Below are 14,986 nucleotides of genomic sequence, written 5' to 3' on the forward strand. Positions count from 1 at the left end.
CAGAATTAGCTATGTGGAAGTAAATGAGTGGGTTGGTTCACACTTTTGCGATCTGGGCTTGAAGCGTGTGCACGTCTGCCAACGGCTCTTGTTTTTGAATGCTGCATGGCGTTTGGGTGCCATCTCGGCCACCCTGATGCAAGAGGCCTATGGATGGCTTTCAAAGGAGCTCGCGTCTCTTCATCTCTAGACATTCGAGTAGAAAGGCGGCAGCCCTTGTAGAGCTCGGGGTATGTGAACTTTTAACTGAAAAAACAAGACCAAACAAAACTACGAACACGATGGCTCAGAGTTGTAAAGAAGAGAAAAAGAAAGACCTACATGCGCTGCAAACAAAATGTATCGACTACTGTTTCGTCCCGTTTGTCTGGACCCATATGGGGAAAACAAGGGGCAAGAAAAATAAAACAGCACATGCGGGCAATTTGGCTCCAGAGAATGGAACTCGAAAACAACACATGGAAACAAGTGGCAATTCTGAGTCACCAAAGGACATGGCCGATTTGAGCGACGGTGACATTTATGGAAATATGTGCCATTTGTGACAAGTACCCTCAGCTTCAGTCCAATTTCTTCCCAAAGAACCCTCCTCTTATCTTTGTTGCGAAAATCCTTCATTTTAGCATCCTAAACAAATGGACACTGCACAAGTTGAGTGATGAACGGCTCGCTGAAGAACGCACGAGACATTGCAAACTGGCAGCGGGTGTCAACTGCTAGAACCGTCTGCTCGAGTGGGCGAGCTCCCCAGCTCCCCGCGCCGCCCGCGCTTCAGCCACACCCCTGCCATGTGATCTTGACGTCACTGCTTAAGGCACTCCGCCATTGGTTGCCATTTTCCCCGCTCTCAAATTTTTCCAAATGTTTTGATCGTGATCACAATGGTGCATGCCGCTTGAAAAAGTGGTATTGGGATAGGAGGCTTGCTCACACGACGGGTGCCGCGCCGTTTCTGGCCCAAAATCGCCTGCATGTGAAACAAGCTTATGGAGGCCTTCTTTCCAACACCATTCATATACACACATTTATCTTCTTTCGGTAGCTTCGAGCAACCAAGACTATAACTTTGTATTTACACAGCGGGCGTGAAAGTGTCACATGACTAGTGTGCCAATCACCCAGCTTCATACATTTAATTGCGCCAAAGACTGATGGACGAGGAGGGAGTGAGGCTTAATATTACTGTCGGTCTCCCTATGTAATCTTTGATAGGAGGCAAATTACGCCAAAGCTGACACTAAAAAGGCACCTGCTCTTTACCATCAATGCTGACTGCAGTTGACCGGCCCAGCATCAACAATGGCTAAAGCGCAGAGTTGTGATTAAGTAACGTGATGCACAGTCCACATGTTCGTCTGCTGCCCAGATTGGCTTTAGAATAACTTACCTGCTGTAAAAATGGGAAATCCCTTCTGTATTTTGGAGGAAAATTGGGAAGCAAAACTTTCTATGCAATAAGGAATTGCCAAAAAACACAGGCCCACTATTAAAATGAGAACTTCATTGGTATTCCGTGCAACAAACGTCATCAATTCTTTAGCTTCAGAAGGGGAAAAAATATATTTCAGCAGGGTATCAAACCTGACCTGAACTGAACACTGAAAATCGGAAGTAAAATGTTACATCTGGTCGAACTGTAACTGAATTGGAATGTTACAATTTTTTTCCCTGCAGAGCAAGAACTGAAGGAAAAATAATGGTTTTTCGTTCAGATTGTCAACCTTTTCTGGAGCTTTTCATCCATGCATTTGCCTGCATTTATGGCTCTATGCTGCATCAAGTGTAAATACAGTCAGGGACTGACTTTTTGGACATGCCTGATAACTCGGATGCCTTCGCGGGGCACCGCCATGTACCTCTAGAGCCAATGGATAAGGACGTCCAAAATGTCAGATGCTGAAACCCCTGCTCGTCCGTTTTTTCAGACATTCTACCATGATAGCAGGTCTGTAACTACATTACTTGAAGCCACCGCCGCTGCCACTTAGTTATATCGCAGCCTCAAACCAACACTGTCACACGCCAATCTGCTGGCAGCTGTGAGTCATTTTGTGCTGTCATTAGGTCTTGCTGCTTCGAATTCACTATCAAGCTTCCTGCTGTTCAGTGTAATGTTTTTCATTTAAGGGATTTGCCACTGTCAGCAATGGAGCCGACTCTGCCTTCATCATACTCGCCGTGGACGCTGAAGCACGGAAAGGATGGCAAAAGCGTTGCATAATGCCGGTTCCCCAAAGCCAAGCTTCGCCGCAATGCAGCAGTGTTACGCGTCAGGCATACGCAATGTACTGCAGTGAAGCATACCAAGAGTATGCCTCCGTCACAGAACATAGTGTTCCTTAATTTTACATGCAGGCACCAGCAGTATCCTGTCACAGCAGAAGCACTGAGACACCTAACAATTGTACTAGTCAGCCTTTAACTCTATTTTGAACGTGGCGGTGATAATTTGAGCTCTTGAGAGGGTAGTTAAAGGCATGCATTCGTTTTTTTTTTTTTGGACTGCCCAGTTTTTTGGAAGTTTTCACGATCCCTAGGAATTCCGAAAAATTGGATGTTGACTGTACACACCATCTTCCCATGATTTTAAGAGTAGAAGCAGCGTTAATACAGTTTCCATGGTATTGTGTCAATGGCAGACCAGGTGTTGTGCTAATGCAACAATATTTGCATCACATCCAATGCATGGATTCGCCAGACTGTGATAAGTGTAAAGTACCTGAAACAGTGGAGAACATATACTTGTTGCTTGTCCTCAGACTGTGAATGGCAGGTATTGATTTCTTTTTAGTGCTAATTATAATTAACAACAGACTTTTCAGTGAAAAAGTGTTACTGGGTCATCGACTGGAGATATCAATGAAGCGAGACAATGAAGCAATCGTATATAGATCGCACCCTGCTGCCTGTCCTCATCAGTACCAGGTGTACTTCAATACTTTTCATCTGGTATGCAACTCCAGTGCAACGCAGCTTCACATAGCACCCACAGTGGATGCACTGCGCCACTGCTGCAAGTAGAAGGGCATCTGAGCAGATGCCTGAAGGACACCACAGGTGTTGAGAGTAAGCATGCTTTTGCGCAAGGGATGACTGCCACTACTGGCGTGTGGACATTGTCAGAACGATGCACAAGACGCTGCCTTGTTTCTGCACAGTGTTCAAAAGTCTAAGCTCGAACAATTTCGAAAGAACTAAAATGCCTTGTTTCATTTCCAGGTCCACTTGCATTTGTAACAGCGACCTAATCCCTAATTCAACAGGTACAATTGGGACTACTCCATCGTTAAAAACCTGAAGCAGAGCAATTTCACATCACACTTTTACACAGTTACACATAAAAGGCCTGCGTTGCTGCTTTTAGTTGCTTGCATTTCAGTTTTATACTGTACATCTCTCTCCGTGTAGTGACAACATGCTTTGCGATAGCGACAATGCCTAACATTTGTTGTGTTCCTGCATGTTGGTCAAGTTACAAGGGTACCTAACTATACTAAGTGAATTGATTAAAAGGCTAAGCCTACTAATTCTCTGAAAAAAATTGCCTAAAAAATAATGAATTAAGTTTACTAAACTAGCTAGTTAATGAACTAAACTCACTATTGAACCTAAATAATAACTGACCTAACAAATATAAATGAATTAATTAAGTGATTATCCAATTAATAAATAAGCTATCTAATAGATAGCTTAGTTATAACAGATTGCAGCATTGCTCTCGGATCTGCATAATTATTCTATAAGTACGTGCAGCCTGAAGAACAAACAGACGTAACCTTTCAATGCAGCTTAGCAGCAGCAATGAGTTCTTGTGCAAAATAAATTTATGCTGTTTTCCAGCAATATTCTTTGGTTATGCAAATGAACTTGAACTGATTCAAACCAGTTTGAACAGTTATGTTTTTTTTTGCTCTGTAGTTGAACTGGAACTGAACAGTTTTCTGTGAATCAAAACGAAAACCAGAACAAAGAAATTTTTGGTTCGACACTGTTTTTCAGACTTTCATATACTAGAACTGAGCTGTAATCAGTGCTGGCATACTAATTTGGAATTCTCTTTAATAAGAGTAGACCTTACTGTATATTGCGACATGGTAGAGACTTATAAAGAACACAGTAGCAATACTGTGGAAGACGAAACTAACTTTTATTGGGCGAACTTGTGCCCTAAAGAAAACATGCTACACTCATAGAACGGCGACAGCGGCGAACACAGTCGGCGATCGGCGAAAATCTGATCAGCGGGTCAAGCACGTCAGCTTTTATACATCAATCGTCGAATATTCCAGAGTAATCGCTGGGACCCACGTGTCTTCCACAAAGTTCTACATTATTCGCGTTGCGCATACATGCAATCAGATTACACGAGGTTCGGTCACAGACAGCAGATGGAACCATTGATAACATTCCAGAAACTTCCGATACACGCAGGCGCGTCCTGCGCAGTGCGATAATGTTTGTTAGGCGGTGAAACGTGGTTGCCTGATAAAGATAAAAAAGTACACATGTCATTAAGTTGATTTCTGTGTACTTAGGTTAGTGATAGCTAGCTATGTTTTTGTTATGCAATAGTACTAGGAGACTCCCAAGCATGTGCAGCACCGCGTTTTCTTACCCGAAATTTGTAAGCAATAAACTTTGTGATGAGTAATCTGATATTTCGTATTCAAGTTGATATTCAGTTTTCATTTCCCGACTAGATTGGTATTTGATTCAAAATCTACAATTTCGGTATTCACACCCCGCTAATCAAAACATTTCCTACTACACAACAAAGTCATGCCTTAAAACAAAACAAAAAGAAAGAGTTATGATGTGGTTCTTGTGGTTCCCACCATTTCTCTCTGACTGATGACAGTGGCGATGCGCACCCCACCACTGCATTACAGTGAGGGGTGCACTGCTTCTATGTCACAAATCTGTGGTCCTCCACATTCGCCCCAATCTGAGGGCTTGTCTGAACTGGTTAGCACGTGGCTAAATAATTAAGCCTTAACAAGTGCTCAAGGCTGCTGAGTATTGCATAAGTCTGCTAGGACAATATGGCAAATTCAAATTATCCAATCTTGCAAAGTAACAAGGGTCAAGTTAACAAGGTGTTACCATACTTGGGGCAATTTACACACGATAATAAACATGAAAAAGGCTTACCGAGGTAGACTTCCGTTTGCTACTCAATTCCTCTGCAGCCAGCTGCTGTTTTGTCACTTCTTCTGCGGCCAGCTGCTGTTCAAGTTCCTTTTTAGCCTGTGATTTGATGGCTGCTACAGACCTGAGATGTCATGAAATGTTGGAAGAGAAGCCTAACATCAGCCCATGACTTGCCTTGCTTTATTTAAACTACACATCCATTCAACAGTGTTTGAGAGCTTCTTGGTGGAACACCATGTCACACAGTAGTGATGGTGAAGAACAAAACACTGCCGAAAGTATGAGCTAAAAATTCCACTCTTCATTGGGTGACCTTGTGCCAAGAAAGACAAGTAACAATCAAACCACAATGATAATGAGCACAGTTGAGAGTTTCTGATCTAATGCCACGCGTCAAGCACGTTTCCCGTTTATACATATCCCTCTGTGGATCCCAAAGTAATCATTCATGCTCGTATACATTCAAGGATGTACAACAGCATTTACGTTGTGCACGCCATCTAATTTGACAAAGCTCATCTGCTATATTGTTGGCAACATCCAAGAAATTTCAGATACAGTAGGCATGTCTTGTGCTGGGAGATAACTTGATAAATTACATAATATGGTGAAAAATGGTCTCCAAAAAGAAAAAGGTGGAGGAATGTATACCTGATAACATTCCAATTTAGACAGCACCAAACAAGATGACAGCTTTGTGTATTCATTCTGTTTGGTGCCATTCAGGTTAGAACCGCAGCCATTGTTAAGTGGTTAGGGCGGCCGTTTCGACTGTGGAAGGTGCTTCATTCAAAACCCACAGCCAGACACCCACCGAAATACAAATTGGGCACAAGCGCCCTCCGGCCAGGCGGCCGGCTTTCTTCAGGGGGTGCGCGCTTGGGTGCGGCTCTGGTAACCCCACTGGCCCCTTCGTGAATTTCGAACGACTGCAACTGCAAAAGTAGTATCACTATGCGCGAGGCTGAGACGGCAGTTTTCCACCGGCGCACACCATGGCAAGCTGCTGTCAAGTTGAATGCACGACCAGTCCAAGTGTTCACTACAGCCTTGGGCTGCGAAACGTGTTGGCCAACCAAAAGCATTGTTCATTAAAAAATAGAGGTTTGGGTCGGTATTATGGCGGCCATTTCCCACGTGGCATATCGTAGTTGCCAAAAACTAGGCCAGGAGCACACTTGTACCCATTTTACTGGTAGGTACTTGGCAGTAGCACTTGCCTTCCTCCCACAGCAGCTGTGTTGGTGAGGCATAAATGACAAGTAGTAAATGCCATTTAGTGGGGCTCAGGTGACCTTCAGATTAGAATGGTTCACAACTGTCTAACAATGCAATGAAAGGAGCGACTCTGTGGTACTGTGTTGCGAAATACCTTCTGGCCATGCAGTAATGAAAAGCAACCACAGATGCATTGCAAGAATACAGACGGTGCTTATACTGAAACAGATCAATGCTTCACATAACATTGATGCTCTCAAGGCGGGATCCACATGATCTTTAATACCACACTCTATGCAGCAGAGTTCTGTGATGGAGGAAAGAGAGAGAGTCCCAGGAGATCGACAGCTGGGAAATCATAGCTATGATTGTGTGACCTGGCATGTAATGAATACTTGCAAGCCATCAACATACATAACAGCCTGCATGCCAAGGACGAGTGGAATCCTTTGCCTGCCAGCATTCTCTTGTACGATATGATCACCGCATTTGAATGTGCTGCATATGCCCTCTAAATATGATGCATCTGTTCTACCTTGTTATCATTACGTTTTCAAGCAGTTCTTTTACAGACAAGCTTAATTTTTTATGTATTCTTCGAGAATGAAAATTAATATAGTGTTTGCATTCACTTCTGGCTACATAGATTTTTTTCTGTCGATATATGTCATGGTTCGTTTATTGTATTTGATACCTGCTTGGTTTTGTAATAAGCAGTATATCTGTGAGTGAGTGAGTGAGTGAGTGAGTGAGTGAGTGAGTGAGTGAGTGAGTGAAATGGTTGTCTTATCCCTGTACACTCACTGGCCATCTTTGACAACATTCCTTGGCCCTGAAAGCCAGAAAATTTAAGAAACAAATGCCTTGTTTTAGTCAAGTGGCTCCAAAGCGCACTGAAAGCAAAGCAGCCCAGCTGAAAACTTTAAATCATTAATTCGAAGTTTTGGGTTATCCTGAGTAAACTATATTTGCATTCTTTCTTTTGCCTGAACAGACTGTGACGTCACATAAAATAATTGATTGATAGACTCATTTTAACATCCCAAAGAAACATGGTAGACATGAGAAATGTCCCAGGAGAATGCCTTAAATTCATTTTAAACACATAGAGTTTTTCAACACAAACTCAATGTTCAATATGTGATCCCTTTCGGATGCTACCACCGTAGAAATGAAGCTTCCATGGCCGGGAGTCAAACTCGTAACATTGTACTCAGCGAACTTCCATCTGGTCAGCCACCATGGCATGTACCGTCAAATTCATTCTATTCGCACTCACACACAAAAAAAACAGTACAAAGTGCTTCGTATTGCAGAAGAGTACGCACTACGGCTGGTTGGTTCATGATTACAAGAAGAAAACAGCGCTAAATAACAGGACGAAAAGAAGGACTGTGGTCTGTGTTTTTCTTTTCGCCCTGTGGTTTAGCGCTGTTTTCTCCCCTGCTCCGTATTAATTGCGTGGACTAGATGATTGACAGCGTATGGCTGCATGCTTTGCTGTTCTCATGCTGCCTATTTTCTAAAACACTTGCTGCTCATGCGACTCGAGAGGAAGTCGCACAGACCAGTTGGGATGCAACTTGGCGTGCTGTTGCTCGCAGCGTGCAAGTGCAGCTGCGGCGGCCCGCTGTGCACCTTCTGACGGAGCTCCGCGCTGCTGTGACTGTTGCAGTCGTGGGGGGGACTGCATCGACGGGGGGTCGTCTGCATTGAGTCGTCTGCCAGGGCCTGCCTGCTTGAACTTGACCTCGGCCTTTCGCTTCTTGAAGAAGTCGCGGATGGCTGCCATCTAGAGCCACTGCCCACACTCAGATTCGAGGCGAGTGCTCCTCTGGCAGCTCCAGCGAGCTTGCCTCCTTCTGGAACTCCTCGAGCTGGCTGCTTGAGGCTGCAGGCAATAAAGAAGGCCAAGTGGCTGAAACTCACGCAACAGAATCTTGAAGTATGAGGGCATTTACTTCTGCGTCACCCTCACATGACAAAATTGTTGAATGTTTAAGTATAATGATCAAACACTATGCCTGTACTTGGAGAAATCAATTTGTGCAGATTGTTTCTATGCAGCTTACCAAAGTCATCCCATTCAGTATTAGCCACAACAATGCAAGCAACTATGAGCAAGAGACTAACACCATCTATGTGGTTGGAGAGTATTGTATCTGGACGGCAGGGTGGCTTAGGGGATTGTTGCACTGCTTTGGGAAATGCTCAAAAAGGACACTTCTTCGACATGGAACAAGACATGAAACAAGGTGTAATTAAGACATTAAAGGTGAATTTTAAGAATGTGGTGAAAGATGGTTTCACTCATGTTATCTAGGATCTATAGAAACAGTGGGACACATGCATTTCACTAGCTGGGGAGCACATAGAAAAGGATAAAGTGCCGACAAATAGTCTTAAGCAATAGATTTGAGTCTCAGCCTTTTAATGAACAACCCTTGTACATGCACATTTCTTCATTCTGCCCTTGCTGAAATGGTGGTCAGAAATCAAACCTGTGGCCTTATGCCCAGCAGCAGAATGCCACAGACGATGCACTGAGCATGCTTGTAAAAAAGAAATTCTCAGGGGCCGATGCCAACCAGGGGGCACAGCATGATTCTGCAATTTCCTTACAGCTGCAGGAGAGCATCTCATCACTTGGCACTATATGGTGGTAGGAAGGAAGCGATGGGGGAGGGGATGCAGGAAATATTAAGGGGCTAGCCATGTTAAAAGAAGCTAGTGAGTAGCATGCAATCAGCAGTGGAACAGAAAATTTATAGGTGCAAAAGCAAGAGACCGAAAGGTGACAGCATAGATTGGAGAGCAAGAACACGTAGCTGATATTTAGTTGCCGATAGGAACAAATGGAGTTGGGCAGAGTGTGTAATACACAGAGAAGCTAACTGGCACTCTCTCTCTATCACATTGACAGAATGGGTGCAAAAGGCAAGGACAGCACCAAATATTACGTAATGGGGAGGCACATGGAAGATTTCAGGAAGGCATACAGTTGTGAAAATTTGTTTCAAAATGATGAACATGCAAACAATCGACGACAGCAGCTACAGATCCAGCAACAATAGATAGCCACATGGCATCAAGAAAATTAGAGAGTAGTGCATATGAGTTCATATATTGCAAGGTTTTCACCACTCGAGGTTTAATCTTAAGCACAATGTACAAACTTGTACCATCATTCTCTGCACGACATTCTTGCATTAATGCATAGCACAGGACAATTCACTTTGAGTAGCTGAAATCCCTCAAGCTTCTTGTAAATTCTTCACAATGTGTCCATACTTTGGCAGCGGCGATATACAGTTCATTGTGACAAGATTGGCAAGAGAAATTTTTAGGAGTGTTACTATGGTGGATGTGCACAACCCCTTGGCTCCCTTTGGTGCCATGCCTGGCGAAAGGAAGGCACCGCCGAGGAAGAGAGAGAATTAGGCAATGAGCTGGTTTATGCAACACAAACCAGAAATCCCTGAGAGGGGCCTTTGTCCAGTAAATAAAATAGGCTAACAATATTAGCTAGGCTTACAGCTAACCTTAAGCGAGCTCTTGTGCACTGCGCCTAAGCTCTCCAGACTGATGTACCAACAAGCCAAATATGCAACATTAGTGGATAAGCGAGCAGTCAAGGATATCATGACAATCACTGCAAAACACTTTTCAATGCAGTCGTAAACCACGGCAGGCCAATTTCAAAGCGAATGTCTTTATTAGTGCTCCCATAACACAATAAACACCCCTCTTATTTGTATTTAGCAGTAACAACCACTGATGCAAAGCTCATTTAAGGAACACTTGTTTCAGGGTAATTGTATTCTAAATGATTTCTGCTAAAAGTCTCTGAAACTTTCAGCAGGATTCTAGCAGCACTTCTTCAACAACTAATTATGCTCTGGGCATGGCCTCTTCATTTATACGAAGCCACAACAGCTGCAGCCTTTCAGAGTTAACAGCTGCACACGTTTCTTTTTATGCACACAAATAAAACTCAGCGGGGCCACGGCAAGCCCCAAGGAATTGTGCTTCAGTTTTTTTTTCTTAAGATGACTTCGAACTTCACCAAAGTGCTAGTCGTGTCTGTGTTAGCTCCAAACAATATAGTTCTGCTCCCTCAGTACGTCGCAGCTTACCAGCGACATGTGCCCCAGTGCTTCTCGTTGAACAGCTTTACTTAAATTAAGAATTGGCACTGAGAAATGCTGGTTAAATTAAGGAATTCATTCTAACATTCGATCGAATATGATGAGTCCATTCAGGATATTTGGATACAATTTGTACTTCACAATATCATCAACAAATACACATTGTACAAGGGTCACATTTGCTTAAGTGCACTGTGCTTGTTAACTCACCAAATACATTAGGTAAAAAGCTTTTTATACACATGCATGACGTACTATATGCTAGGGCACATGACGATAAGTGGAAAATAACAAATGTCGCAGAACTCTGATCTTTATAGTCTTTAGCTTGAGGATGGCTTTTCTCGAGGATTTTATGGATGAGACGTTAAAAGCAGTGCATCATTGTCTCCCTACATTTCGGTGAATGATCACAATCGTGCAGCATTCACCGTGCAATGGAATTTTAGCAGAACATGACAATGCAGGCAACCAATGACAATGCAGAAAGTCCTAAAACCGCAACGGCGCGATGACAACACGCTTAAAGCGAAAGCATTACCCTTGTCGTAAACGGATCGAGAACGTTGAAACCTTTCAGAAACGTGCCTCTGCGAACCGTCTGTGACGCAACGACAGTCGCCGCTCCACTGCGGGCGTGTAGCAAGCAGCGCCCCGAGGATAACTTCTCACGAAGGCAGTAGTCGACGCCAACGATGCCGCAGGCGGAAATCGGACACACGAGATCATGCACAAAACGTGCCCTCGGGTCACGAAGCGGTGCCTCGCTAGTCGGGCGTCGATAAAGGCGTCCGTTAACGGCACGCGCGCCGTCCCGGACGGCGTACGACAAAAACAAACTAGACCCCGCCCACCCCCAAAAACACGCCGCGCCCCGCCACCGCTCGGAGGGCACTTTCGAGGAGCAATTAAAGCGCTACCGCTTCACCTGCGGGCTCGTCACCTGTCGATTCTAGCGGTGAGCGAGGAAGAGGAATTGTTTTCGTGCACGAACGACAATGCAGCTGGCCCGTAGCGTCACAGCAGGGCGACTGGGCACGGTCGATCGCTTACGCTGTGCCGGCAGCAAATGCGTGTCATCGCAAGGCTGAACAATCGCGAGCAATCTTTCCCTCGCTGAGCGACTACTTGCATGGCGCACCGATACTCACCGACGTTCAGAAACTGGTCGGCGATCCGTTCCCCGTGCCTGCGCCAGACGTAGACGATGAGGACGACGTTAATGGAGAGTATGACTAGCAGGGTCTTGGCGACGGTCCTCTCGAACTCGTCGCTGCCGAAGCACCACGTATCGAGCTGCTCGTACGCTTCGACCAACGGTCCCGTGAACAGGCTGGTCTGCGTCCACCAGAAATGCGGCGACGGCGGCGATTCGCTCGCGGCTTCTTCTTTCTGGCTACCGGAGAACCAAAACATTTACGGAACTTTGGCGGCGGCGTGACGGGCGGCACCTTCGGCACGAGGAAACGCACATTAGCGAAACGCGCTTTTCCCTGGTGTCCGAAGCCGCCGTTGCGGGCGACCTTTGGAAACAGCTGCTAGCTGCTGAATGAGGGGCCCATCGCCGCAATGTATGGGCATCGCGCTAATAATGTAATAAATGCGCGCGAAACGACGCTGTCCTGCTGGCACTGCGATCATTACTGTAGTTAGGCAATAAATGGCCAATTTTTTTCGCTCTCTACCGCTGAATGACTTGCGGCCTGAAAAGCAGGCAAAAATCCTCTAAATGTATTAAGGAAGCGCGGAGCTAGTAGAGTTCGCTGCGTGACTGCGCTGCCGGCGCTTCGTCATGGCGTCCGTCAAGGCCGACGTTAGGAACGGCGAGCGGCCGCCGATTGATTCCTCGTTAACGGGCGAAGCCAGGCTGATAGACGATGAGGGCGACATTCCCAAGGACTTCGAGCCCGGAGCGTCGAAAGACCCCATCATACTGTCGGTGGACTCTTCGTCCGACTTGGAGAGCCAAGTGTTCGCGCAGGGTGACGGCGGGATGTCTCCGCGATCGCGGTCCAAGAGTACCATCAACGAGATCGAAAGGTCTGCCTCCGAAGACGACGTGCCGTCAGTTCAGGTGAGACGTGAGATCGCACTCGAGGGTGTTTGCTACTCCACTCGCGCTGTCGGTCTGCTTGTCGCGTGCGGGTTTGCTCCAGGCGCGGTGCGCTTCTGAAGTTTAGTATTTGTTGACATTGACGCGACGATGCTTTCGCTTTCCTGTTGACATGCCTTGCCTAGGGCACACATATTTGATTAAAAAAAAAGAAGAGCTAGAAGCAGCCCCCTGTCTTTAGATTGTTCGCTAGAATTACCTGCAGTTGAAAACGACGCTTTGTTTGTGGCTAACAGCTGTCGTAGAGCTTCTATGAAACCTACGCTTTCAGGTAAAATTTTCGCTCTGAGGATGTTCGCGTAGAAGACGAACGTATTTGCCACTTATATCGTAGTTTGCGCGCTTGAGGCGGCGAAGCCTTGGAATGCTGTCTTCTGCGGGCATTGGATAGATGAAAGGTATTGTACGAAGCCAATGCTGACCTCACTATTATGTGCGACACCACCTAAACCTATTTGGCTAGCCTGCTAGAGTGCATAGCACTTGGTTTATATATTGCAGGTCTGTTATGACATTTAGGCGATGAGAGTTCAAAATGATACACACTGCTTTATGCTATGGACCATCTATTCGCAGAAGTACAGTACAAACACTGACCAGAGAATGCTTATTTGTGTTGCATACATGTTATAAACTTCGCAGTATGCAATTAAAACTTTATCATTGTGATGACATATAAGTTAATCGCTATAGTTTATCTGGTTCTTACAGATCGACTCATATTTGTCACCTGTCTTAGCATTGTCTAGGAGAGCTGGACTTGTAACACTGCAATGGCTAGCAATGCGGACTAAACTGAATTCTTTGCCCCGGTGTGGTGTTGCCAAGTGGACAGAGGTGTAGTACGATGAGGTGCCACAGCATGATTGGAAAATAGCTGGTGTTTTCATGCTTAGCGACAGATTCAACTTTTCCAGTAAATGCTTTCAAGCCAGAATTTTCACATGAGCAGTAAAAACACTATGCAAATCATCCTCCTTTCTAGTGACAGAGGCCTAAACTGATTAATAAGGTTATTATAAATTATTTAAAAGCACACCAGAGAGCACTCCTTTCTGCGGATACGAGTCGCTCTCAGTGTACACCTGTAGGCTATACCTGCAAAAAAAGAACGAAAATGCCCTGAAGGGGAGAAAATACATTTGTCATTAGATGTACTTTTTATTAAAGTGGCCTTACACCCAACATGGTCACTTGCTTCAACAAATTGGACAGCAAAAGCACTGTGATGTCCAAGAATTGTCTCTAACAAAGTGAAAAATTAGGCTATGTTATTTGAAAGTTTTTTCTGACTTACTGGTTTAACCAATACTTCTCTTTAGTGTTTCTTTTAACACCCACTGCTTGCCCACACAATTGTGTATCCTGAGTCAGAGCTGCGACATTTTCTGATAAAAAGGTTTGACATTAATGAAGACAAAGTATAAATCCATGCAAGCGATCTTGCGCGTGAAGGGGACAAGCGACGTGCAGCTGCCACGTCTGCTCTTCGCCTGCAAGTCAAACCCTATGCAGGCAGCGAGTTTGAGCGACGTTTCCCCGGTGTCGCTGGTAGGAAAGCAGCAAATATGTACCGAAACTGTTGTGACACACGCTTTAATAATTTAAGTTGATTTGTTCTTTAGCTGTGCAGAACAGCATAAAGTATTTATGAAATTCTTGCAGTAGGTTTCTTTATCCTTGTGCTTAGTAAAATTCAGCCATTTTTTTTCGTCTCATGTGACAACCGGTAGTATCACTGTTGTACATCCTGTTACGGCTCATAGCACTTCTGAGCGACAAGCAACAAATTTTAGATTTCCAAAACCGAGCAGTCGAGTGATGGGAACGAGCTCACATGACGGCCCGTTTCATCACTCGAAACCAACACTCGTCGCTGCTCCACACAAAATCGCTCTCATTGGGCTCGGGCTAGTTAGTGTCACATATAAGAGGGAAGATAAAATAAAATGATAGACGAAGAAAGGTTTCAAGAAGACGACGAGGATGGTGTTAAGAATGACGTGGATTAACCAAAGACGAAAGAAGATAAAGAAGAAGTTCTCTGTGAGGTGACAAGAGATGATTGGTGGAGAAGTATCCGGTGAGATGGCAAGTGATGATTGGTGAAGAAGAGAAGACGAAGAGAAGGATTACGTGAACTAACAAGAAGGCTATAAAAGGGCGAGGAAGGGCGAGACACGAGGGGAAGAAGAAAGCAGCGGAGACCCAGCGGGTCAAGGACGGTTCAACCGGAAGAGAGCGACGCCGGCTACTGCTCCGGTGTGCTCGTGTTCTACGGCTTTGCACCGCAGACTTCCTGCCGTTCCTGAGCCCATTCCGGGGAGTCCACGGAGGACGCTACCATCTGCTACGG

At 45.1% G+C, this 14,986-nt stretch overlaps 2 protein-coding genes across 4 annotated transcripts in view; one reads left to right on the forward strand and one right to left on the reverse strand.

Annotated features, from left to right (window-relative positions):
* Positions 1-12,067, reverse strand: part of Gint3 (GDI interacting protein 3) — a 54,020-nt gene extending 41,953 nt beyond the window's left edge. The window contains exons 1-3 of one of the 2 annotated variants that reach the window (XM_075695036.1): positions 11,669-12,067; positions 7,938-8,260; positions 5,152-5,272 (exon numbers count right to left, since the gene is read on the reverse strand). In XM_075695036.1, coding sequence (XP_075551151.1) covers positions 5,152-5,272; positions 7,938-8,161 — 345 coding nt within the window. In that variant the 5' untranslated portion in view covers positions 8,162-8,260; positions 11,669-12,067. Of the gene's footprint in view, positions 1-5,151; positions 5,273-7,937; positions 8,261-11,058; positions 11,252-11,668 lie in introns of those variants that run through there. The other variant, XM_075695037.1, reaches the window with a different exon arrangement.
* Positions 12,068-12,188: 121 nt separating this feature from the next.
* Mon1 (vacuolar fusion protein MON1 homolog) overlaps positions 12,189-14,986 on the forward strand; it is a 58,889-nt gene continuing 56,091 nt past the window's right edge. For both annotated transcript variants that reach the window (XM_075695034.1, XM_075695035.1), the window contains exon 1: positions 12,189-12,591. In XM_075695034.1, coding sequence (XP_075551149.1) covers positions 12,310-12,591 — 282 coding nt within the window. In that variant the 5' untranslated portion in view covers positions 12,189-12,309. The remainder of the gene's footprint in view (positions 12,592-14,986) is intronic.

This window comes from Dermacentor variabilis, chromosome 6 (assembly GCF_050947875.1).
Source record: "Dermacentor variabilis isolate Ectoservices chromosome 6, ASM5094787v1, whole genome shotgun sequence".
Classification (NCBI taxonomy): Eukaryota; Metazoa; Arthropoda; class Arachnida; order Ixodida; family Ixodidae; genus Dermacentor; species Dermacentor variabilis.